Consider the following 26,868-nt stretch of genomic DNA (forward strand, 5'->3'; position numbering starts at 1 on the left):
GTAACAAAGAATTTTACATTCGTGTTCATTACTGTTAAGATATAACATGCTCAGTACAAAAAAGCACCAAAACAAATAAAAGCACATAGCAGTTACAAATCGGGTGAGTGAGTGAGTTTAGTTTTACGCCGTACTCAGCAATATTCCAGCTATATGGAGGTGGTCTGTAAATAAGTCTGGACCAGACACTCCAGTGATCAACAGCATGAGCATCGATCTTAGCAATTGGGTTATGATTGACATTAGGGATGCAACAATTCGGTTCGATTTATCGAAAATCCAATCTGACACATTGTCGAATCTTATCACTATTTGATATTGGAATACCTATTTAAATTATTTCCACACAGCCAGAATGTAATTTTGACTCCAACTCGAGCAGTTTTAAGGCTGAAATAAGGCGAAACGTGATTGACTGATGCTGGGCAAATTATCCAATGAGAATTGTTGCTATCATAGTTAACGATGGATTTCATGATAAAAAGCCAACTCTGAGAGCTAAATGAAATCTGATGTTTTTACTTGTATGAAGAATCAAATTGAATCGAGGTCTGGGTGAATCGTTGCAGCCCTAGATCACATGTCAACCAAGTCAGCAAGGCTGACCACCTGATCCTGTTAGTCGCCTCTTACGACAAGCATGGAATACTGAAGATCAATTCTAACCTGGATCTTCAAGGGTTGTGACTAATCGATAGATACCTGTCATTATCAATACACTACTGACCTTTGTTCTCATTGTCTGAGCTGCAAAGTAGCATGATTCTAGGGACTGATTAAGGCGCAGTAGCTGATCAGCTATCTGCCAGGCAAATACCTGTAATGAGAGAAGCAAGAACAGACCAATCACAAAGGAATCAAATACATTATGTATTGTTCGTCAAATTCATCAAAGTGAAATGGGAGTATTCAAAATGATGAACTCCATGGCAACAGCAAGTCTAGTGTTCAAGGAACCAAGTTCAGTGTATTCCACCTGTCCAACCAGACCAACAAGGAGGGATGTTCATTTCCCAGTTGAAAAAGTCAGTTAAACATGTTAAAGATACAGTGTAGATTAAGTGTGTCCATATACAGTGTATGAAATAAGGCCCATCCGACCGCCCAAGACGGGCTAGATTTCTGCCGGACGGTCTAATTTTACAGCTTGTCACCCCGATGGACGGGTGAAAAAAAATATTCAGATAACGTGTCCATTGGCACTGTCTATTTAATATTTAAGAAGGACTGGTTAAATCTCTTCTGGGCTTTTACGTTTTGGAAGTTACAAGCCCAGATGTCAGGCTGGGTTTTTGGCTTATTTCATACACTGCCATATACAATCACAATTCAGGTTTGGAAATGCTTCATGCTAAGTTCTGTACCTGACAAAAAGATGATTTTTTTTTCATGTGCATCAAAATTAGTTGGACATTGAACACACTGAGGAAGGTCAGTTTCCAATTCCATGCATGTCACCTGCCCAAAATTGTGACAGTAAGATCAGTGGACACAGTAGAATCATATAACAATCTGTGTCGAAAAGTATAAGGAACCGGTCTCTCTGTACTTTTTCAGTTTAAATGACTATTATTGGTTGAACATACCAAACTGAACTGAATTCTACAGGACTCAGGATAAGGTTCTCGACTGACAGAACATTGGGCAAAATTAATAGGATCACAGAGTCCTTTATGTTTGGTGTTTGAATCAATCAATAACAGCATGTCATTGGATGCCATAACTCTCCCACTCTAAATGTGAACATGATAATGACAAACACAAAAATGAACATAAAATTCCACGAAAGTCTACAAAATAATCAGCAAGTCTTAAAACTTTCTGCTTTTTCATTGTTAAGCGAGTCAAATGTGTGATCTTATAAGTCATGGATTTACATATTCATAGCATATGTAAGAGGTTAAAAATGTTTTGCAGTGACCATACATCCTCATGATAATGGACTTGCAAGATTTATTCTTGGTATGTCAAACAGAATTGAATGTAAACAAGTTTATGGTGAGTTGCACTGCCCCTTGCAAAGTGCAATTATTAGTCATCAAACCACATCCAATTTTAAGTCTTCTGAATTTTTGCATTAATTTAGAAGTTATACAACAAAGGGAACAGTCTCTACAGTGATAACCTATTTAACATACAATGCCATTCTTACTTTACAATTTTAAAAAAATGTGATTGCCACAAATCATGAAACTAAACTTCATGGAATGTGCACATATATCTATGAGGTGAGGTGAAATTGGGTTTAACGTTGTGCTTGAGAATATTTCGCTCATATGACGACATGACGATGTGCATGCGTGTATATGTGTATGTGCGGCTGCTTGTACTAGCCCAGACTTAAGCTGGTTTTATAGTGCTAGCCCACTGAGATACCATGCCGCAGTGAAGCATGAATACCCCACTCAAACACATTAAACTGACTCCGAGCCGACCAGTCCTTGTTGTACCCATTAATGCCGAACGCCAGACAGGGACCAACAAGTACTATATTTTAAAGTCTTTTGTTATGACGCGGTCGGGGATCGAAACCGTGACCTTCCGCTCTCCGGGCAGACGCTCTAACCACTACACCACGGAGGCGGTTGATATCTATGATGTCACAAATATAGTGATATGTTACGTTACAAGCTCAGTGACACAATTTTCTACTGACCACTAAATTGACTGTGTTAGGTCATCTAGCTCCCAATAAGTTTTTATGTTAAGCCTATGAATTTCTATCTTCGCTTCGTAATCCATCCCATCTATCATAACCAGACATGAATTTTCTTGGATCAAAGCACTGACAGTACCGTAACCACGGCCGTCAATCCAGACATGATCGCCGATAGATCGGCATGACGCCATGTTTGTTTACACTGTGAAAGTAGTCCCTAAAATTTGCATATGACCTCTCTAATTTGCATCAATGTCCATAGATGACCCCAACGGATACCGAAAATATCCGTTGGCTGTATCCTGCCGAGAACGCTATCCATAAATATAGGTATCAGGGTGTTACATAAAGCAGAAATGTTCATCCAGTATGTAGATATGTATCATACATATGTATAGAATGGATACAGAAAAAAATATATATTGTGACCGTAGGGGCGCTCTTTAATATTAACTGAACATGTAATTTTCTGAATAAAATTGATATTTTATACTTATCCCATTCTCTTCCCACAGAGGTTACTTGTCATATCTTCCTACGTAACCTCTGTTCTAATACGGCCATATTTCTCGGTTCTCGTAAAATCCCCTAGCGGCAAAAGATCGCAACACAAATTATCTCCCTTCTTTCTATCCAATCAGAACACGTGTTACATCGACTTAGATTCAACTTGACTAACACAAGCAAATGTGGGGCCACAAATATCCCCCATCTGCCGGGGAATTGTGTTGATGTTACACACAAGACGTTTAATGGCTAGCTTGTCCGTTGTCAACGAGGGCGATGGAGACGCCACTGATCCGCCATAACATGACTGAGTTCTGTCTAGAAGAAACGTTTGCGCATCGCGCAGGGGAAGAGGTTTAGTTTTCTCGAAGCATACGGAAATTACCGAGGCCTTGCGAATGATCACTTTTGAAACAACGTCGCTGATTGCACAACTAAATCTGATTGCCTCCAATCACGAGTCTTGAACGCTCACACCATGAAAGGGCCGTATTAGAACAGAGGTTACGTAGGAAGATATGACAAGTAACCTCTGTGGGAAGAGAATGTACTTATCCTGACTCATGCTCTTTTGCTTGTCTTCTTCTTCTGGCGAACATAGTGGAACACTTGTATCTCCCTAATTGAAGCTCCCTTCAATGTAAAATCACTAATTAGTACTCACCAAGAGTTGCCTCCCTCTTCCAAAATGCGCGGGAAAGGAGGCTGCCACCTCTTCCCTCATGCTTCACTCTCTCCTGTTTTAACGAGCCCAACACTTGAATTTACAGGGAAATCCAAAGTGTTATGTGGGGAGGATGGGAGGGCTTACCTCATGAGTCAGAATAAGTATAAAATATCAATTTTATTCAGAAAATTACATATCTTTCCTTATCCTGACTCATGCTCTTTTGCTTGTAGAATCCTACGGAAACGGAGGTGGGAAACAGAATACTTTGGATTTAAATAATTAGTGATTTATATATATGTAATAACCCCCTACGGGAACTTCATAATGGCACTGTAATTAAGCTAATTCCTGCTGCTATAAAACATAAGTTCTACCAGCTGCCATAGATGGGGGTACTACAATATTTAGATACTATGATAATAGTAATAATGGTATAAAAGCGACTCCAAAGTGGAGAAGCGACCCAAAGTACATATAGCATCAGTACTGGGCTTAAGACTAATGTAGACTTAAGATATGTATATAATAGCACAAAACTCCGTAGAGTTATAAGCTAGATGATACTGGTATGATATATACATAATTATCTCGTGAGACTATGTCTCATCGTCTCTACGAGGGACTGTCAACTGCTGTGCGAGGACCATGGGACCAAAATGGTGAATACCTGAGACGTCCTCGGTGGTGATATCTCTCAGATAGTGGTTAGCAAACACCATGTCGGATTTCCAAAAGCAGCCCTCCATAATGGTATTCAACGAGCAATTTCCGTGTAGAGCGAGTGTGGAAGCCAGTGCTCTGATTTCATGGGATTAGATGCTCTTGGAGGGTCGAGTCCTGCAGCCTTGTAGGCACGAAGTATGACAGTTCTGATCCATATCGATATGGTGGTACGAGAGACTTTGGTCTGAGTCGCTGTCGATAGAGGGATGAATAACCGCTTGAGTTGTCGTTGCCTCGTTTTGGATCGTTGTAGATAGATTTTGAGTGCTCTCAATGGGCATAAAGTTAGGTCAAGTGTATCTTGAGGTCCGAGAATTGAGGAAAGTGGAGGGACATGGAATAATCTGTCTGGTTGACCTGGCAATTGATTCTTGGCGATAAAGTCCCATCGCAGTCCCATATGCACTATGTTTTGATTGTCATCGAAACGTATTCTCTCATAATCTAGTGCGTGAATTTCTGACATCCTGGCTGCCGTTGCTAGGGATAACAGGAACAATGTTTTCTGTGACAGAAATTCAAAAGATGTTGATTCCAGTGGTTCATAGGCCTCACTTGTGAGGTGTTGGAGCATTATATTTAGATCCCATGCTGGAGCGCGAAATCTCTGTTTCTGATCCTCCAATCGGAATGAACGTAGCAAGGCCAGTAATTCTGGCGTTTTCGTTAACTTGACACCCGTTCTCATAGTTATCACTGAACTTAGAGCTGCGACATATGTTGACAATGTCGAGCCTTTTAGACGTTTAGTTTGTTGTAGGTAACAAAGGTAGTCAGCCACTTGTGGATGTGTAGCATTTCTAGCTGTAAATCCCTTTTTAACAGCGTATGTCTCAAAACTGTGCCACTTGTCGTCATACAAGTTGCGCGTAGAATTGTGTAAAGCAAGCGTAACTGCTTTCGCCGCTCTGGCTGAATAACCTCTCTTGTTTAGACACACTTTAATACAGTCCATACGTGAAGTTGGAATGCTTCTGGGTTTCCGTGCGCTTGTTTGGTGTGAGGATGTACTAGTAGATTTGGCTTTGGTAGTTGTAGTATTGGTTGTCCGATTTCTTGAATTAGAATGGGAAACCATGTTCTCGCTGGCCAGTAGGGCTCGACAAAAATCAGTTGGAGGCTCTGAGTTTGTCTGATTTTCTGTAACACCTTTGGAAATAGCGCTGGCGGCGGAAACGCGTACGTGTTGAGGCCTTCCCAGGATATGCTTAGTGCGTCCGTTGCCCACGCTTGTGGATCCGGGACTGGTGATACGAATGTTGTTAGCTGATTGTTGAAGCGAGTGGCGATTAGGTCTACTAGCGGAGCTCCTATTTCCTTGATAATCTGTGCAAAGATTTCTGTATGGAGCATCCATTCTGTCGGTGACGGTAGATGTGGCCGAGAGAGTGCGTCTGCTAGTACATTCTTGGCTCCAGGAATGTGACATGCTCTGACATGTATGTTGAGATCGTCGATAGATCGAACAGTTGAAAGCATAGAGTCAATAGGTTCAATGATCTCGTTGAGCCTTGTTTGTTTATATAAAACGCCACTGTTGAGTTGTCGGTGTGAATCATTAGATGCGCATTCTGTAGAATGGTGCTCCAATGTAGTAGGGCGTTGATTACTGCCCTCATTTCTAGCATGTTTATGTGCAGCTTGCTCTCTTGCTGGTTCCATAACCCTGATGCCGTCCGGTTGGCGAGATGAGCTCCCCAACCTTGGAGCGACGCGTCTACATAGAGATGGGTTTTGAACTCCGGCTCTGTTAAATAGATGCCTTCGCAAACATTCGACCTCCTGGTCCACCAAAGTAGATGAGGTCTGAGGTAATAATCTGTCCGGATCGTCCTGTAGTACATTCATGAAAACCAGTAGTGGGCGTAGTTGTAATTCTCTTTGCATGTCATGTCTTGTGCTGACGTGCGAAAAACCAACAGATTTCGCCACTACGTAGTAAAAAACGGAGAGAGTAGTGCTTGAGATACAAGAACTTGTATCTATATCCTACGATCTTGACACCCTTACCGTGTCTGTAAGGAAATGAAGTGATGGCCGACTCTGTGACTGCCATCGTTGAAACTATGTAAAAATCGCCTGGCTGCCGCGCCCTCGTCTTCAATGATGACAGGGGAGGTCTCTAACCCCATGAAGGCAGCCAAATCACGAAGGTCCAGTCTAACTGGACTGTAATGGAGGCGTTGCTCGCTCGCTGACATGTTATTGTCACTTGTAACCCATGTCTTGATCTGTGAACTACGTTCGATCTCTGCGCAGGGCGTTGTCCCTCGTGGTCCAATCAAAACAAAGCATTTTGATTCTGTAGGCTAGCGATGTGATGTCACCGGTGTAGCAGGAAAAAGATCCTTGTAGAATCTAGTGTCGTCGTTGATATCTGATCAATCGTTGGTCTTGTCCGTAGCTTTCCGAAGTTACACGAGTGACCACGTGTGTCGAGGGTTAAATGGTAAACGCGCGAATATTTCGGCGCGAAATATCGATGCAGGTTGGCTGTATACTTCAGTCTTGAAGATAATGCCGTCGTCCTTATACATAGGCTCAATTGAACTTTCACGTCAGCTTATAGACTGCATACAACAATGAAGCGTCGTAATTGTAGAATTAATGCTGAACTTCTTGTAAAAAAAATTTCTCAGGGAATCGTTGACGTTTATGTATTTATCTCGCTGTAGCAAGGCTGCTATTGAATCCCCGTCATTGAGAATGTCTGCAGATCTGTACAAAGGTGAAGATCTCTATAAGGCCATGAATCTTCTAATGTAGATATATCAATGTATGTGAATCCCGTCCTGGATTCCGTCTGAAGATCCGAGCTAGTGATGAATCCTGACAAGAGTACCTCTCTTGTACTGTATTACCTATCTTCAGTGTGTAACAATGAAGATTTTTCCCTTCTAGGATGACGCTACTTCGTGTCCTAGTTGAATAACCTTGACGATCTGCGTAGTGATCAGCGTGGTGGTCGGCTTGGTGTGACTGTATGGCTCCTCGAATGTAGATAATCGTCTCGTAGTCCGGAATTGCCTGCCTAGCAATATATACGGAAATGGTGATTCCCGTGATGATCTGCGAAGCATCGTTGATGCCCTTGATGTAGGTAGTCGGTCTGAAGATCCTTTAATAGGCTCTTCATCTGTTGACAGTCTCTGAAGATAGCACCGTCCTTCGCGCAGCTTGTAGACTATAAGTAGCGTTCTGTTAAGAAGTTAAGTACTGCCACGTCTCTGCCTTGTGGATGGCCTGTGCGAAAACCTTCGCGCAGGCTCGGTGATGACATATAGCGTTCTGTTGAGAATGTAAGTATTGCGGCGTTTCTGCGTTGTAGATGGCCTGTGCGAATGCCTTCGCGCAGGCTTGTAGATGGCATGCTGCGTACAGTTGAGGGACGAAGTACTGCGATGTCTCTGCTTCGCTGGAGACCTGTGTGACGACCTGCGTGAAGACCTTCATGGAGGCCTGCGCGTAGACCTGCGCGGAGACCTGCGTGGAAATCGGCGAGGAGATCGACGTGGTGAATAGTCAGACCAACTGTGAATCCCTCGACGAGCTATAGGACGAAGATGTCTTGTATACTATAGCTGACATCCTTCGCGAAGGCCTTCGTGAAGGCTCATCTGCGTCCGCACTTTGGGAGTGGTGACTGGTCCTTCGCGAAGGCTCATCTGCGTCGGCACTTGGGGAGTGGTGACTGGTCCTTCGCGAACGCCTTCGCGAACGCTGGTCGTCCAATTCTGTATCCAGGGATGGAAGAATTCTCCTTTGCGAATGCCTTCGCGAATGCTGATTCCGTATCTGGGGGATGGCGACTGGTCCTTCGCAAGGCCTTCGCGAACGCTGGTGGTCCGATTCTGTATCCGGGGATGGCGATTCCTCCTTCGCGAACGCCATCGCGAATGCTGATCGTCCGTGTCCGCCGCAGGGGATGGTTGAGTCGACCTTCGCGAAGGCTGGCCTGTAGTGTAGATCTGCTGCCAGATGTCACGTTGATGAAGGGTCCCTCAGAGACGACGTCTGCGTTGGAACCTTCGCAGGGCTCGGGACCTCGTTGTGGGCTGTGACTTCTTCTCCAGGCCGTAACGCTGATCATCTCCTGCATAAAGTCCCCCTGTTGAAGGTCTGCGGTGGTAGTAGCGCTGCCCTTTCTGCGTTGATAGCGACGTGGTCCACAGGACGCTCATCTGTTGTCATCGTAGATACCTCGGGTACCAAGGTGACTGGTCGTTACTTGTGATGAACCTCTGGGAAGATGATCGGTTGATCATCGGAGAGTCCCTGTACCGTCAACGGAACAATCTCGGCAGAGAAAGTTCTTGTAGTCTGCGCAGACGTCCCCGTAGAGTTGTCGTCATCTAAGGGGTGTATAGCTTTCTCTGGGTAGAGGATGGTGTCTCTACATCGTCTGCGAAGTTGTAGACGCTGCCCTATCTGCGTTGGTGGCGACGGGACCCATGGGAAGCTCATCAGTCATCAGCGTTGATACATCGAGCTGATTGTGGATCTGCGCTGACATCACTGTAGCTGATACCGGTCGTCTCTTGTGATGAACCTCGGGAATGATGAGCGGCTGCTCATCATACAGGCCCTGTTCTGCGACGGGAACAATCTCGGCCGAGAAAGTTCGTGCGGTCTGCGCTGGCTTCCCCTTGGTGGTAGACGCTGCCCTGGGGGTGCGGAGTCTGCGCTGAGATGTAGATGCCCTCTTAATCTAGACTGTGACGACTGGATGTCTGGTGATGCAGGTCGCTTCTTGGAGACGGCGGACTGCATCCCACGGGGTTGACTTGAGAGGGATTCAGCCGCACATCCATGCCTGGATATAGCTTACGTGACCTATCTGCTGTGCATCACAAGACGCAAAGTAAATATTTGTTAAATGCAGAATTATATAAATTATTGCAAAAACTGCAACCTGAACTGAAACATGGTACAGTACAGCTAGGGCATATTAAATGCGGATCAGCAGCAGAAAAACGTAACTTGCAAACAGTACAGATTTTCATCAACGTAATCTACTGAACAATCACGGCGTCCCGTGAATAAACAGTAGTAAATACGAGTAAATACAAAAAATATTAAACCATATTGTTGAAGGATACTAGCTAAACCTCTATAAGAGACTTGTAAAGGTGACTAAGTAAGAATAATCAAAGGATATAGTGCCGTAGGGAGACACAGGCGCTCTCACATCCTGCTCACTGGGCGAAGGAGAGAGTGAAGCATGAGGGAAGAGGGAGGCAACTCTTGGTGAGTACTAATTAGTGATTTTACATTGAAGGGAGCTTCAATTAGGGAGATACAAGTGTTCCACTATGTTCGCAAGAAGAAGAAGACATGCAAAAGAGCATGAGTCAGGATAAGGAAAAATTAAGTTTTTGAGAAGCAACATAAAGCACCTGTCATAGATGCAATGATTACATACAGTAAACTCCCTGGATCTCGAACTCCTGAATCTCGAATCTTCTACATATCTCGAACCTAATCTCCGGTCCCAACCTCTTCTTATATATTTATCATTATTTTTGCATTTATATCTCTAAGTTCGAGATTGACATACACACAATATCTCGAACCTGAAAATTAGTCCCAAGATCACCAAATCATATAAATTTGTATCTCAATCTTGAACTGTACTCACCATAACAAACTTTTTGCAGACATGTACAATGCTTTGGCAACAAACAATTAGTTGTATAAACAATTGCACTTACATGGTTAAATAACGTGAGGATTAGTTAAATTGAGTTCACCGTGTCACTGCCAATTTGTTTTGACAATCATCTTTGAGGCTATGACACGTGAGCAGTTAACTAGCTTCATCTGCCGTGCGTGGGTACATCAAAAAGACGGACCGCTAATTCACCTAAACATACGGATTAGGTAAACGGAGTTCATCATGTCACTGCCAACTTGTTGACAATCACCTTTGGGGCTATAAAAGTGCCCTGCTATGGGAAATGGTCAGTCATTTTCTTGCATCATGTCAAGTGTTGATGATTGCGAGCAATCCGGTGAAGGACCCAGTCATCGTACTGGGTGGATAGCCGGATCCACATGACCGGACAAAATCCACCCCAAAATTGACACCCCGGACAAAATCCACCTCTCAACAAAAAAATGGACAAAATCCACCCTTCTCAAATTGCTATTGTTAAAAGTTTTAGTGTGTCCTGATCTTTGATCAAGTTGTTTTTCTCAAGCATTGCAAGCATTGCTTTGATAGCATTTATGTTTTCCTAATTGGCTGTTGTTCCTAGATGTTGTTTCAAACATTAAAGGTTTCTCCATTTGTCACATTTTGAAAAGAACCAGAGCAACCACCAAACCTATCCAAGAACGCCTTGAAGGTCTGTGCAAGACCTACGCAGTGAAGGAAAAGACACTCGAGGACTTTCTCCACGGCGTTGGCCGTTGTTTGTGTTGTTGAAATGTGGCAAGATGTTTAGTCATAGATATGTCTGAATGTGTGAAAATATATGCTGTTGTCATATTTATATATGTATTGATACATGAATGATTCATAAATGTGAAATGTGAAAATGTGCAATTGTCATATTTATATATACAAAAATGTGCTTACATATGTATTTTGGTTGTTTTTGTTTATGAATGACTGATATGAATAAAATTCATTTCTGTGACTAAACATGTCATTAGTTTTGTTTTTCTTAGGGTGGAATTTATTAGGGGTGGATTTTGTCCGGGTGGATTTTGTCCTGGATTCCCGGATCCAATGTATCGACACAGACACGGAAGAGAAAATTAACAGTGCATCTTCATCCTGTAGATGTAGATTTTTGTTTTCTACGTTGCCGTATACAATTACACTGTATGTAGTACTATGTACACTATGTGCATATATACAATGTATTTCAATCTCGAATCACACGATATCTCGAACCTGTCTTGATGGTCCCTTGGGGTTCGAGATCCAGGGAGTTTACTGTATATGCAATGTAAGGACCTAATATCATGAATATGTCCTGTAAGGAACCTTGAAATAGGTTGCCCTTTTGAAGGGCAAGGCAAAAGACTGGAATGTATTGACTAATATTTTTTTTATGTTTACATGATAACTGAATGCTCAAAAGTTGACTCATCAAACTGTGCCGTACATAACAATGGGTTCAGGCTAAAATGTCACTACAGCAAAACAGCACCTGGCGAAAACGGCACCATTTGCACATAACGGAACTTGGCGAAAACAGCTACAAATCTTATGGCAAAAACGGAACCAACTAAATCTTATGGGGAAAACTAGTTTGTCATTAGATAATCAGAATGCAGAATATTGAAATGCATCTACTCTGTCGACAGTTTGGAAAAGTTTGTCATTAGCTGATAATCGGATTGCACTATATGTTTAGATAATAAATATGTCTACTCTGCCGACAGAGATTGGAAAGGGCATCCCATAGCCGATAATCGGCTTGCAGAATGTTTAGATAGTAAATACATCTACTGTGACGACAGGGATTGGAAAGGCATTCCAATTTAGAGTGAGTCACTGTCATCCACCCCAACCTGGCCAGTTAACAACGAATGAATAACAAGGAGGGAGAGCAGTCATTGGGACTCTACAGGCTCATCCCAGAGCTCCACCGTGAAGCCAGCCTCCTACACCTCCAGACCAGGCTCATTAGAGAAGGAAGGCTGAAGGCTTACACCCGCAAGTCATCATCAGCTAGGCAGGAGGAGGTATTCGAACTGTGGAGTTTGTTCAAGGATGGTGACCTTTCTCTGTCACAACTTCTCTCAAGATGTGCAGTTATCCATGGACCAAACGTTCAGTGAATCAATTAGAGTGTCACATGCTGCAATTCATGAAAAAAATTATTACATTCTTACAGGGATTTGTAAGTATCCAGCCAAATATGGCCTCAGTGAGACAGGTAGAATCACAGTTGTATAAAAACATGTGTAATGTGTTATGTTGACGGTGCTGTTGTTATCATCTTGCTAATCTTGTTATTTTAATGAAATGGGTGAGTGAGTTATGGTTTTACACCTCTTTTAGCAATATTCGAGCTATGTCACGACGGGGGACATCAGAAATGTTAACGACTGACTGACTGACTGAGTTTGGTTTTACGCCGCTTTTAGCAATATTCCAGCAATATCACGGCAGGGGACACCAGAAATGGGCTTCACTCATTGTACTCATGTGGGGATTCGAACCCGGGTCTTCGGCATGACGAGCCAACGCTTTAACCACTAGACTACCCCACCGCCCTGAAATGTTAATGAAATAAACTATAAATTAAACCTCAATGTTTTATATATGTTGCTATAATCTTGCTAATGCTATAATGAAATGAAATAAAACATAAAAGTTAACGTCATACTTTGTTTTATATATGGTGCTCAGAAATCAGTAGCCGTTTTTGCCAATATGGTGCCGTTTTCGCCAAACACATTTGGTGCTGTTCTGCTGTGGTGCCGTTTTAGCTATAACCCCATAACAACTAACAAGTGACATAACTTAGGAGTACATTAGATCTTAACTTGCTATACACGGTATGTTTGACTGAATCAATGGGAACCTAAGTACATGAGAGTAATGACTGTTGTCTGCACACTTTGTCTAGTGTAACATGAAAGAATACTGTAAATAATCATGTCCAGTGTATAATACACACAAGAAACTTCAGATCTAAATACTTTCTTTTCTGTGCCATTTTGACTCTGAAACATTACAGTACAAAGCACACAGAGACATCTGTGAGACTACAACTACACAGCTTGTGTTCGTGGTCATGGTGATAATTCTGTACACCAAGCTTCCCATCAGATTGATCAAATACGTGTGGATTAATTAGACCAATCAACATTACCACAAAAAATGTAGTGTCATTTACTAGTATATCCCCTGTTACACTCCACTAACAATAGTGTTGTTAAATGTAAGAAAATGAATTTGCCATAGAGACCTGCGGGTCAGACATGGTAAAAATACAAGCAAAATACTGGCTAGCAACTAATCCGGCATCCTTACAGTTAAAGAATATTGGTATGACTTTCATAATTCAACTGGAGATTAATGGGAAAATCGTTTATCTGTGTAGTTCTTGGTATCTACATTACAGCGATACTGTGGCCTTGTGATGTGTGATGAGGGGGAAATGGCTTCAACGAGCTTCGTCTCTCAGTCACCAAAGTTATCCTAAACCCCCCGCATGTCACATTTTCACATGGAATTTTTGCACTTACAGATCTCTGAAGCTCTCCAAGCCAAACCGATGCCTTTTCTTTTCCAACAACATCTGGATTGTTATAAAGTGCTTGTAAAGCTTGATTTACAGTATCTAAGGTCGGCGCTTGCTCCATTTTATAAATAAAATCAACTATTTCGTTTGCAAAACCATCGAACTTTTCCCAAGCAAAGTTCTTCTGACCGGAAACAGTGCCCAGGTAGAAGTATCGGGCGCGCACTATCGCATGTGATATTTGACAAAACTAAATAAATCAAAGGTCATTTTGAAACTGATGAAATGGAATGTTACATTGTGAACAATCAAATGCAAATTGTTTTATTTCTTTCATTTTTCAAATTATATTCACCGCGGGGCTGTTCATGTCCTTCACCTTCGTTAGTAAACACTCGTGCTCCTCCCCTATGTCTGGCGAGACTGAATCAGCCGGGAGATACACTTCCACGTTAAGCTGAATTCTATCTACACATAATTCACTAACATTTGATAGAGATACGTTGGTGCCATGGACGCTGACGGCCTTCCTCTTGTCGGCCCAGGAGTGGATTACACAAAGGTTTAAAGCGAAAATATATACTGACGTATTCTTATAAAATGAAAAGCTAATAGTGATGATCGTGGCATAGGTGCTTGATCTGTTGAAATAGTTTATTGGATCTCACTGTTTTTATGTTGACACTTTGTATTTATTATCAGATAAGATCCCTTTCATAAGCTCGACCGACAAACGGGATCGAGTGGTCAGGCTCGCTGACTTTGCTGACACAATGCTGTCAAGTCATCATATCCCAGTTGCGTAGATCGATACGCATGCTTTTGATCACGGGTTTGTCTGGTCCAGATTCGATTATTTACAGACCTCCACCATATAGATGGAATATTTCTGAGTGCGGCGTTAAACAACAAACAAAACCAACTTTGTGAGAAATAAATTCAAATAATACCAAATTCACCGAAAGAGGAAGTCTATTGTCTTCTTCAGGTAAAACTTCAATGAATCATTTTATTTGTGTAACCACATGATGAAGTATATTTGATATAAGTTGTTTTTATCTAAGGTTGAAGCAATACATCAGAAGAGGACCATAGCATTCATCAATCACTTCATAACACATACTGCCAGCTTCTTAAATCGATTCTCAGGAGTATGTGAACAAAAACTGGAGCATCTTTCCAACCGAATCCAGCACCTGGAGATTTCCATGAGTCTGCTTGAAGCCAAGGTACTCTATTATTCAAATATTTCCAAGTGCCGGATGGCACTCGACCCCTAAAAGCACTAGAATATGTACTTTACCAAGAAAGTGTAATCCCAAATGTAACATGTAACATTTGACCACTTTCTGAAAGGCATTGTGTATTCACTCAGAGGTACAGATAAGCTGCGTACCTGCGTAAATTACGCAAACATTTATGTGAAAACCCAATTCCTATTAAGTCTATTGCGTACAAGTACGCCTGAAGTTTTGTAAATACTCAATAAATGTGATCTTACATGCGTACACACAAAAATGTCAAGTCGTAGCTTGCGTACCGGTGGATAGATAAAATAGCTGACGTATTCTGAGAGGCTCTATTTTAGGACATGAACTTGACATCTTGCAGTCTTTCTTATCGTTTCTCATATTAGAGATCAAAGGTAAATCACAAACAAAATTTAAACTATATTATATTTCTAAAATTAATGGAAAATGGCAAAATACCCAAATGGGTTTGATTGAGGTGAGTACAATTTATTTCGTTACTCAAAGGAAAAATAGGATACCCAATTGAGATGAACACAAGGGAGTACATAACTCAATGACCCAAAAAGTTATCTGTAGCTCTGTTCACTGCTTCGGCCATAGGACCGTCACCAATTACAGTTAAATATTACAAGTGAAATATTTTGCTAGCATTATTATCCCTGGTTTCAGTAAAGTGGTAAATGTCTGTGACCTTGCTCTGGTCTTCTCTCACACATTAAGCTACCATATGTTGTGGTTAACTGAAAAGCATGATGCGCTCACTATATTGTCCAACCATAATGAATAATGCCCCATGCTTTACACAAAGTGAGTGGCCTAAGGAGCCGGTGATAGGTATTGGAGTGGGAGCACATACTTGGTCCATGTTACAACTGGTCTAGCAACTATGGGCAAGTGATGGGGGATGTTATTATATTTTTATTTGATTTCTATATTTAAGTTATTTGATTTCTATATTTAAGTTATTTTATAATTGTGTCACAGACTGTATGCATTACAAGTATGGCATTACAATGTTTAATTTATGTACATGTATAAGATATTAGGTCATACAACCTACAAGTCACATAGCACAACATTTGTGTAAGATACATTTACTTAAAACATAATAATGTATAAATATCTTGTGTTAGACACAGTCTTTAGAGTGTAATTATTTCAAGAGTTTCTCTTCTTTGTTGAAACATTTTGAGGAGATATGTGGGTAGGAGTTTATCCCTATGAATATGATCTGGTAAACACATGTGTCTTGGGTGTGTTCCACAGCTTTCTTCAGTGCCAGGCCTGGAGAACGTTACAGTGGCAGCAAGCAGCAGCACCACAACAACTGTAACTGACTCCTCTGCTACACCTTCTACAACTACAGCTGCACCTGCCTCATCCGCCACAGCAGCACCTGCACCATCAACAGCTGTGAGTACTGAGTAGACATTCATTTGCAACTACACCTGAACTATTTCCAGCAATCGATTGGCCAGCAAGGAAAGCATTTTTATTTTAATTATTCAGTAGTTTGAAACCAATGTAGGCCCCACCCACTCTTGTTACAACATGGAAGCAATGTTTTGGGGGTCTTTTTGCAAGATTATCCTTTTATGTGGTTCAAATTGAGCTCAGAATATGCTATGATTTTGTGACTTCTTTGATTGGCATTCTATTCAGAATAAAGAAGTTGTATATCCATAAAAAAGGTCCTCATTCTTTATGATTTTGTGTTCATCACAAGCTTGAAAATCTCAGATTCATTCAGTTGACAGTTTTCACATTTTAAAAAGAATATATCATTGATGTATAGAAAAATATTAACTGTCATCCCCATGTTGATTACAATATGTCGCCAATGGCTGATACAGTGTTTGTATCCCTACATATGAGACTATAATCCTGTCATGATGTAGATTGTCATGCATCAGTCCCTTAAATGAACCCACTGCAATATTCTTCAAACTTTGATTGCAGGTTTTGTCAAACACTGCAACTGAATTTATGTCAAGATGTGGCATGTGTTTCATTTTACAAACCTCTTTTGCCCATAATCTGTCTCTAATGCCACAGATTTTGAAATGAAAAACATTGAATTTTTGTCATTTTATATTGCAAATATTTGTCTGTATCCTTCTTGTTTTAGACTATATTTTAGTCGTGAATGGGGTTGGGAGTCTGATGTTACAGCTGAAAAATGTGTCTGAAAGGTTTTGATATGAAGGTTTTGATATGAATGTGTATTAAATGCTTAAAGAGTTGTTGTTATAGGCATGTGATGTATTAGGTCATTGGTAGAAAATGGGAGAGTTTAATCACACTGGTTATGATTGTGTAGCAAATTTAGATAATACCTTGCTCTATTATATAAATAAGTGTGGCATATGCAGTTATATGAAAAACTTAAAAAGTCTTCTTTTCATCAAAAATTCATTATTTTTCCTTATCCTGACTCATGCTTATTGCTTGTCTTCTTCTTCTTGCGAACATAGTGGAACACGTGTATCTCCCAATTGAAGTTCCCTTCAATTAAAAAATCACTAATTAGTACTCACCACAAGTTACCTCCCTTCCACAAGCGCGGGAACGAGGGCGCCACCTCAACCCATGTGCCTCACTCTCTCCTTCTTCGCCCAGTGAGCTGGACGTGAGAGCGCCTGTGTCTCCCAACACACTATATCCTTTATTTATATTTAGTTTAGTACCTCTTATATTCAGTTATAGAGGTGTAACTAGTATCCTTATTCAACTTGCATTGATTATTAGTCGTGTTTCTGCTGTTTTATTCACGGTTCAACGTGTTTGTTCAGCAGTTTACGTTAATGAGAATCTGCACAGGTTGTAAACTACGTTATTCCGCTACCGATCCACATTTAAAATGCCCTAGTTGCATTACTCCATGTTCTATTGTTTCTCGTTGTAAATTATGTATTAATTTACCAATTTCTGCCTTGATAAATATTTATGTTCCGTTTTGAGACGGAAGGCAGATAAATCTCGCAAACAATCTTCAGTCATGGCTAATAGATCAGAAGCTAATATACCCTGTCAACTGTTGACGACCCGCCACCGGCTGGTGGCCTGCCGGAGTTTCCCTCGGGGGATAAGCGGGGGCGCAGTCCGCTGTGTCCAAGAAGCGACCTGCATCTCAAGACATTCCATCTTCACAGTCTAAGACTAGGAAAGCGTCAACATCATCTCAACGTACGCGTCGAACCCCCAGGTCCACAGCTTCGTCAAAAGGGAAATCTACGAAAGCTACAAATAATTTTGCCTCCGATATTCTACCTGTCTCAGAATTATGTTTATATGATGATGACATTCCGATTATCATTCCAGATGTACGTCATAAGAAACGTCCAGTATCTGCTACCGTCACTACAGCGCAGATCAACACGCAACCAGAGATGCCTACGCTGACGCCTGAGTTTATGATTGAGGGTCCCGTCACTTTCACAGAGAGGCCACCCTCAACGCCAGCGCAGACCGTCCCAGACGACCTGGTTAACCAAATCATGAGACTGATGGAGGACCGTTACGGTTTACAGAGGCCCCAGAGCCCAACCCATTATAAGTCATACAGGGCCCAAGAGCCCGCCTTGGCTTCGCGTAGGGCCCCAGAGCCCACAAACGCGCCTCCGCGAAGGGCAACCCAGCCCGTAGCGATCACTTCGCAAAGGAAGTCCCAGGCCGCCTCCGCGAAGGAGCTAGAGCCTCTCCAGTTGCGAGGGACATCGCGGAGAAGGAGCGCTTCGCCGAGCCCACACCCTGTAGAACACAGAGGTCGTTCGCGATGCAAGCGCTCATATGTCGATTCGGACACTGACTCGATACATTCGCGAAGGTCGCGAAGGCTAAGTGGCTCCAAATCTACCTCGCCCAGAAGATTTAGAAGAGCTTCGCGAAGTCCCCAGCGTTCGCCGAGGATGTCTCCTCCAAGGTCTCCTTACACTAGCCACTCGTCAGTCCGTTCACCACAGTCCTCTCATAGATCTTCCTACAGATCCGTGATATTGCTGGAATATTGCTAAAAGCGGCGTAAAACTAAACTCAGTCAGGCAGTCCTACAGATCTAGGACTCCGACATGTGACCCTACATCAGAGGAAGAAGGTATCATTTTCTCCGATGCTGAGATTAGATACTGGATGGTGAATGAGTTACAACTTGCTTCCCCATCGAAGAACGAGAATTCAACTCAGACTTACCTGATGAAGGATGATGATGTAGACAATATCACCTTACCTCCTATTGACCCGATTGCAGCGGTACCAGCTAATCTGGATACAGCCTGTTCCAAATCTTTGAAAGTCCCATCTACACATTTCCCAGTCTTCAATGCCAAGAAATTTGCTGGACACAATATGGACCCCTTTTTCAAGGCCCAGGATATTGATGACAACTTTAAATTAATCAGCGATGCCAAGTCCAGAAGTTACAAAGTAGACGATCGCAAATTCGCTCAACTAGATACCATCGCCAGGAGGATGTTCTTTGGATTGAATAGGTCTAGAACGATTAATGAAACTCTCATCACCAAGTTCAAGAATTCTACAGAGGAGGAAGATAGAATGATCTACTCAGCTCTACTCATGCAGAAAAGAGACCACCAATTTCTTACAGAGCACCTGTCAGCGCTTACTGAAACTACTACCATGGCTCGTCGGCAAGGCTTACTAGCCTCCTGCTCTTGGGATAAGCAATTTACAGAATCTCTATACACAGCTCCATGGTCATCGCCCTTACTGTTTGGTGGCAACATAGACAAGGTCTCCAAAGAAGTATCTAAAGACTCGAGAGAGGTACTTATGATCAGATCCATGGATACCTTAGCTAACTACATTAAACAGTCAACACAGAGATACTCGGGCAAGTCTAAGTTTTCGGGGCTACAGAAAGCACGGGACAAGAAATTAGCTGCAGCTAAAGATCCCAAGGATTCTTTTCATCGCCCATACAACAAATTTAGGGGAGGATCAGCTAGAGGCAGATCATCCAGAGGTGCCCGTGGATTTAGACGATGAAATTCAGGTTCGGAACGACTGGAGTCTTCCACCCCCAGCCGTTCCAGTACAACCGTCTCAAGTGGGTGGACGCCTTCAGCTACACTGGGAAAACTGGGGATTCCTACAAGATCCATATGTATCCAACATCCTATAGCACGGATATCTAATACAACTCAAGGCCAAGCCTCCGTTAACAGTCAACCCCACAGGGTTCAACGGTCAACCGGCACAACTACCTATGTTAAGAGAAACAGTACTTACTCTGCTAAACAAACAGGCCTTAGAAGTTCTGGATCAACGAAACATCGGACCAGGTTTCTACTCCCCAGTTTTCCTAGTGCCGAAGAAAAATTCCAAGGAGAAGTTTCGTCTCATATACAACATGAGCATCTTCAACAGAGAATATCTATGCAAACCACCAACGTTTCGCATGATACACTTACCGCAACTTCGGCATTTAATTCGTCCCAAAGATTACATGGCCAGCATAGATTTGCAAGACGCATATCTACACATTCCGATTCATCCCAACTCAAGGAAATATCTAAGATTTATCCTAGACGGGAAACATTACCAATGGAAGGTTCTTCCCTTCGGAATCACATCGGCCCCTTGGGTATTCACAAGAGTGACCAAGCCTATTGTCTCATACCTACATCGTCAAGGTCTTCGCAGCGCTTTTTACCTAGACGACGGTATACAAGTGGATCCAGATCCACAGCGTCTCAGACTACAGCTGAACTTTATAATCAAGCTACTAACACAATTAGGATGGTTAGTAAATCTACTCAAGTCGGACCTAGAACCAACGCAGGATCTGCAATTTCTAGGTATACGATTTCTAACAGCTCAGAATCATATTGTAGTCCCGGAGGACAGATGGATCAAGATCCAATAACTTATTCCTCAAGCCCTACTCTCTCCGTTACCACTACGACAGTGGCAGAGCCTATTGGGACTACTCACATCAGCTCAAGACTTGACAGTCAGAGGCAGGCTTCAATTACATCCGTTACAAGTCCTCATCAATGCTCATCTCGAGGACCCTCTACCATTCAGTCTACCAGATTATGTCAAACCACATCTACTCTGGTGGACCAAGAGGTTGAATGTTTGCGCAGGCGTCTCCTTAGTAGAGCCGGAATCGAAAACACATTTCACGTAGACGCGTCACTACAAGGTTGGGGAGCCCACCTTGCCGGCAGGACAGCGTCAGGCCTATGGAGCAATCAAGAGAGCAAATGTCACATAAATCTGCTAGAGATGCAAGCAGTCATAAACGCCATAAGTCACTGGAGCAACCTACTACAGAACGCTCAGTTGATTGTTCACAAAGACAATTCAACAGTGGCGTTTTATTTGAACATACAAGGTTCAACAAGGTCACAGATTTAATCGACAATCTAAACATACATGTCAGAGCTTGCCACATTCCAGGAGCAAAGAATGTATTAGCAGACGCTCTCTCTCGGCCACACCAACCGTCGCCGACAGAATGGATGCTCCACACAGAGATATTCAATCAAATAATCATGGAAATAGGATCTCCACTGATAGACCTATTCGCCACTCGATTCAACAAGCAACTCTGACAACATTCATGTCGCCAGTGCCAGACCCACTAGCATGGGCAACAGACGCACTAAGCATATCGTGGGAGAGACTCAACGCGGACGCTTTCCCGCCTCCAGCGTTGATCCCACAAGTCTTACAGAAAATCAGTCAAACGCAGAGCCTCCATCTCATTTTGGTCACGCCCTACTGGCCAGCGAGAACTTGGTTTCCAGATCTCATTCAAGTAATGGGAAAACCAATTCTTCAGCTCCCACAACGCGCCAATCTATTGATACATCCGCACACCAAACAAGTGCACGAAACACCAGAAGCATTCCAACTTCAATGTATGGATTGTATCAAGGCATGTCTGAATAAGAGAGGTTATTCTGCCAGAGCGGCTAAAGCGGTCACGCTTGCACTACGTAACTCAACTCGTAACTTATACGATGACAAATGGCACAGTTTTGTCAATTACGCTGCTAAGAAAGGATTTACAGCCAGATATGCTACACATCCTCAAGTGGCAGATTTCTTATGTTATCTACGGCAAACTAAGAATCTAAAAGGCTCAACCTTGTCCACTTATCTTGCAGCTATAAGTTCTGTCATAACTATGAGAACGGGCGTCAAGTTAACAAAAACACCAGAGTTACTTTTCGCTTTGTTACGGCGTTCGATTGGAGGATCAGAAACGGAAGTTTCACGCTCCAGCCTGGGATCTAAATATAGTGCTCCAACACCTCACTAGTGAGGCTTATGAACCATTGCTATCTACATCGTTTGAATCACTGACCCACAAAACCTTATTCCTGTTAGCACTAGCTACGGCCGCCAGGATGTCAGAGATTCACGCATTGGATTACGAGAGAACACGCTTTGATGATATTTCTAACATCGCTCATCTGGGACTTCGCTGGGATTTTATAGCGAAAAACCAACTGCCAGGTCAACCAGACAGATTATTCCACGTCCCAGCTCTCCCATCCATACTTGGACCACATGATACGATGGATCTATCACTATGCCCAGTGAGAGCACTGAAAATATATCTCCAACAATCCAAACAGAGCAGAGGGAAATTCAAGAGATTATTTATCCCTATATCTACAGCTACGCAGACGGAAGTCTCACGTACTACTATCTCTATCTGGATCAGAACTGTCATACTACGTGCCTACAAGGCTGCAGGACTCGACCCTCCAAGAGCTTCTAATCCTCACGAAATTAGAGCGCTAGCCTCAACTCTCGCTCTACATGGGAATTGCTCGTTGAATACCATAATGGAGGGATGTTTCTGGAGATCCGATATGGTGTTTGCCAACCACTATCTGAGAGATACCACCACCGAGGACGTCTCAGGTATCCACCATTTCGGTCCCATGGTCCTCGCTCAACAGTTGACAGTTCCACGAAGAAGATAAGTCTATCTTACAGATTTTATACTTATCTGATAACAGTACTAATAGCTACATGCTATCTATATATTTTGCTTAAGTTTAATTTAGTATCTTAAGCTCAGTACTATGGTTTTTTATATCATACTATATATAAGCTTACAACTCCTAGGAGTTTTGCTATTATATATATGTTCAGCTTAAGTTTCATCAATCCTTAAGCTCAGTCATATGGTCATATGCATATATGTATTAGCTAACAAACTCTAAGGAGTTGGTTACTATTATGCAGCTTAAGTTATAATTATATCTTAAGCACAGTACTATACTATTATAGCTTAAATATATGCATATCTTAAGCTTAATACTTTGGTTCATTTATAAAAGTATCCACTATAAAGTTTATACAATCACATTAATAGCTTCAGCTTACATTAATGTTGTATATACTTTTGTCATATTCAGTAAATTGTAATAACCTTTATATGGCAGCTGATAAGTTAAGCAGCAGGAATTCATCAGTTCAGTGCCTTTATGAAGTTCCCATAGGGTTATTACAATCATCACAGTTCAAATCACTAATTATTAAAATCCAAAGTATATATATTCCCACCTCCTTTTCCGTTGGATTCTACAAGCAATAAGCATGAGTCAGGATAAGGAAAAATATGAAATTTTTAGAGTAAAATTAATATTTTATACTTATCCTGACTCATGAGGTAAGCCCTCCCGTCCTCCCCACTTAACACTTTGGATTTCTTCGGAAAAATAAAGTGTCGGGCTCGAAACAAAAGGAGAGAGTGAGGCACATGGGTTGAGGTGGCGCCCTCATTCCCGTGCTTGTGGAAGGGAGGTAACTCATGGTGAGTACTAATTAGTGATTTTTTAATTGAAGGGAACTTCAATTGGGAGATACACGTGTTCCACTATGTTCGCAAGAAGAAGAAGACAAGCAATAAGCATGAGTCAGGATAAGTATAAAATATTAATTTTACTCTAAAAATTTCATGTTTATCATCATAAAATTAAACTCAGTATTTTCGCTGCTGTGAAAATATAAACCAGTATTGTATGGGCCTGGATTGATGGAATTACTTTTATCCAGAGCTACCACCCTTGGAAGTTGTCTTCCTTGGTTTATCGGCTCTCTTCTCTCTTAGTCAACTGTGTGAGCAGGGTGAGAAGAAACCAAGGCTGGAATAACTGGCAGGCATTTTAAAGACATTTAGCTGGTATATGTCAGTGATACATGAGGGTGTGAGGTGCTTCCTTTTACTTTCTTGCTACATCATGTCCTCAAGTATTTTTTAGATATATGGCAGCGTTTAAAATTCACGCCTGCCCGACCATCCAGAACGGTCTATTTTCATCTCGGACGGTCAAATTTCAAAAGTAGCCTATCCGGTGGTCTGGTAGATGTTTAACAGTAAATATTTCATAATATCAGACAGGTTCTCTTGCCATCTGTTTGAGGTGTTTAAGGTGTTATGATAATTATGTTAGACTATTTACGATTGGACAGTTCATTTTAGAATAACCAATCACAACACATGTACTTTCAGTCTACCTAAACTCAGTGCATTGCCTTTTAGTGCTATGTTGTTCATTGCTATGATTGCAAACAGTATAGTATTCAGAAACCTGATTTTTGTTTTCATTGTTGAAAACGGACAGGCAAGTTTGTTTCCGGACTGTCGGGCTTGGAATTTTGGGAATTTTAAACACTGTATATGGAGATATTAAGTTTACATGAGCAATGATTGTGTGATGCCCCATGGCTTTGTTCCTCCTTCAGCCGGGAGATCCTGGAGCAGCGGCAGCGGCAGCGGAGGCCAAACCGACAATGACAGTATCACAACATCCCAGTTATGCTAGGTTCTTCAAGATGGTTCAAGTGGTAAGTGAAGGGGTTTTGTGCTTACATTCATATTTAGCAACACTTTAGCCTCTATGGCAGTTGTGCCAAGAAATATCAAGTCTTTTTCAGGATATGAGATTGGATGTCATCCACTGACTACATTTATCAAACTTCAAGAACTGCTGCGGTACTTAATAAAGTATTCCTGACCATAAATTGATTCAGCTGTGTTTAAAGGATCTGTCTTGTAAATTTAACATGGCTGCCAAAGAACCATCTTTAATTTTGTCACTGAAGGCTTATCCTCAAATACTCACCTTTTAACCTCTCCACTAAATGTCCAGAATAAAAAACAGTATTTAACCTGTTTGACTTAATCACCTCTGACAATAGTAACTGAAACTGGCGCAATTATTCCTTAAGACATACTTAGTTTCTTGATGCTTCTTCCTCCTGTCAGACACAATGAAAGAGCACTGATGTCAGTGACTTGATTTGGCAGGTTTGGGATTTGTAGAGGCAGGAAAGTTATCACTTTATCTTAACTATGATTTGAATTTATGTCTGAAATTGTCAGGAAAATTTACTCCGATTATTTTAGCATGTCATCGAAACAAACGTTTTTGGCATTATCATTCATGCTCACTCTATTTCTCATTCACCCTGTTTCCTACTTCAGGGGGTACCAGCTATGGGTGTCAAGAACAAGATGATTGCTGAAGGACTGAACCCAGATTTGCTGGAGTAAGTATCTGACACAAGAATCCAAGTTAAGTTTCAAAAGGTGATATGTTTTCTTATTCAGCGCTGTATGTAGATGTCAGGAGTTTAACCCATCTGTCCATAACAATGAATGTCCATGTGTTTTCATGAGTGCTGTGAAGCAGTAAATACATAACTGAAAAACTGCACACATGAAGATCTGCCCCTTGACTCTATGTCTGCTTCTGTGTTACCATAGCAACCCTGATGCCCCAGCACCTGATGGTGGAGGAAGCTCATCTGGCGGCGGTGGTGGCGATGGAAACAAGAGTGACAGTGATGACTTCAGTGATGACAATGATGATGATGATGATGATGATGATGGTGATGGAGGTGGCGACAGTGATGAAGACTGGTGATATTGTGCAATATGTCATTCCTCAAACTCCATCGTGTTGTACTGATTCCACGGTTCCTGATTAATCTGATATGTTACTGTGTAGAGCTGGCAAACAAACTTACAATACCTGCACATGATCCATGGCAGTAGTAGCATGGACTGGTTGGTTGACATCAATGCAATAATTAGAAGATGCTCTCTGTATACCGGTGTGGGCGAGTGCATGAAGTTCAAATTGCTCTTGTTCTGAATGCAAGACTATAAAAGTCCAGTTTCCAACCCTGCCAGATTAGGTAGGATTTTCTATTTTGGAGTCTAAGTCTATGGATAGTCCTACCAAAATCACATCACAGAATCAGAGGCTAGTTAAAACAGCAACATGGTCCCAGCATGACTCTTTTTGTCGATTGCTGGATTTTCAATGTGTTTCAAATCTGTGTTGTAATAAAACTAAAGTACTGTCGGAAATAGAAAAAAAACTGTTTTTAGGCTGTTACTCTGTATCCCTTAATTTACACAATTGCAAATAGCATATGTCGATATAACCCACATCGGCCTAACTGGGAGTTCAGTGGGATGCGTAATAGGATATCCAGCAAAGCATGTTTACTCGTAAAATCAGGCAAAACTTAGAAAAAATACGAATAGCTGCTGAAAACAATAGATCAGACTATAGATGGCAATTAGGTCGCTCAGCCAGGTATGATGACGGACCGTCTACTCACTTGGCATGAAATGCACGTGCTGCCCACAGGCACAGCGGGTCATCTCAAAGACATTTTATGCTTTTTTATGTGTATTGAATATGTCTCCATTGATTATCTTATCTCAGATGATATCTCAGTACCGTAGCCCGACCCCAACCACCGTCTGTGACACCAGTCCTGCTTTTGCTTTTGAGACGACCCCCTCCTACCTGTTTCTTTTTATAGTGATAGTGAGACTCCATGGTA

General features: G+C 41.8%; 2 protein-coding genes across 2 annotated transcripts in view; one reads left to right on the forward strand and one right to left on the reverse strand.

Annotated features, from left to right (window-relative positions):
• The window catches only part of LOC124280591 (transportin-3-like), a 67,623-nt gene extending 53,661 nt beyond the window's left edge, over positions 1-13,962 (reverse strand). Inside the window, exons 1-2 of the mRNA XM_046716566.1 lie at positions 13,770-13,962; positions 728-817 (exon numbers count right to left, since the gene is read on the reverse strand). Of these exons, the coding sequence (XP_046572522.1) occupies positions 728-817; positions 13,770-13,886 (207 nt within the window). The 5' untranslated portion in view covers positions 13,887-13,962. The remainder of the gene's footprint in view (positions 1-727; positions 818-13,769) is intronic.
• A 191-nt stretch (positions 13,963-14,153) lies between these two features.
• LOC124280592 (WASH complex subunit 3-like) lies at positions 14,154-26,485 on the forward strand. The gene is made up of 6 exons (XM_046716567.1): positions 14,154-14,327; positions 14,830-14,994; positions 16,285-16,431; positions 24,751-24,852; positions 25,493-25,557; positions 25,775-26,485. Exons 1-6 carry the CDS (start codon positions 14,277-14,279, stop codon positions 25,932-25,934), a joined length of 690 nt encoding a protein of 229 aa, XP_046572523.1. The 5' UTR covers positions 14,154-14,276; the 3' UTR covers positions 25,935-26,485.
• Positions 26,486-26,868: the final 383 nt, after the last annotated feature.

This window comes from Haliotis rubra, unplaced genomic scaffold (assembly GCF_003918875.1).
Source record: "Haliotis rubra isolate DU_JTF1 unplaced genomic scaffold, ASM391887v1 Scf27, whole genome shotgun sequence".
In the NCBI taxonomy this organism is placed as follows: Eukaryota; Metazoa; Mollusca; class Gastropoda; order Lepetellida; family Haliotidae; genus Haliotis; species Haliotis rubra.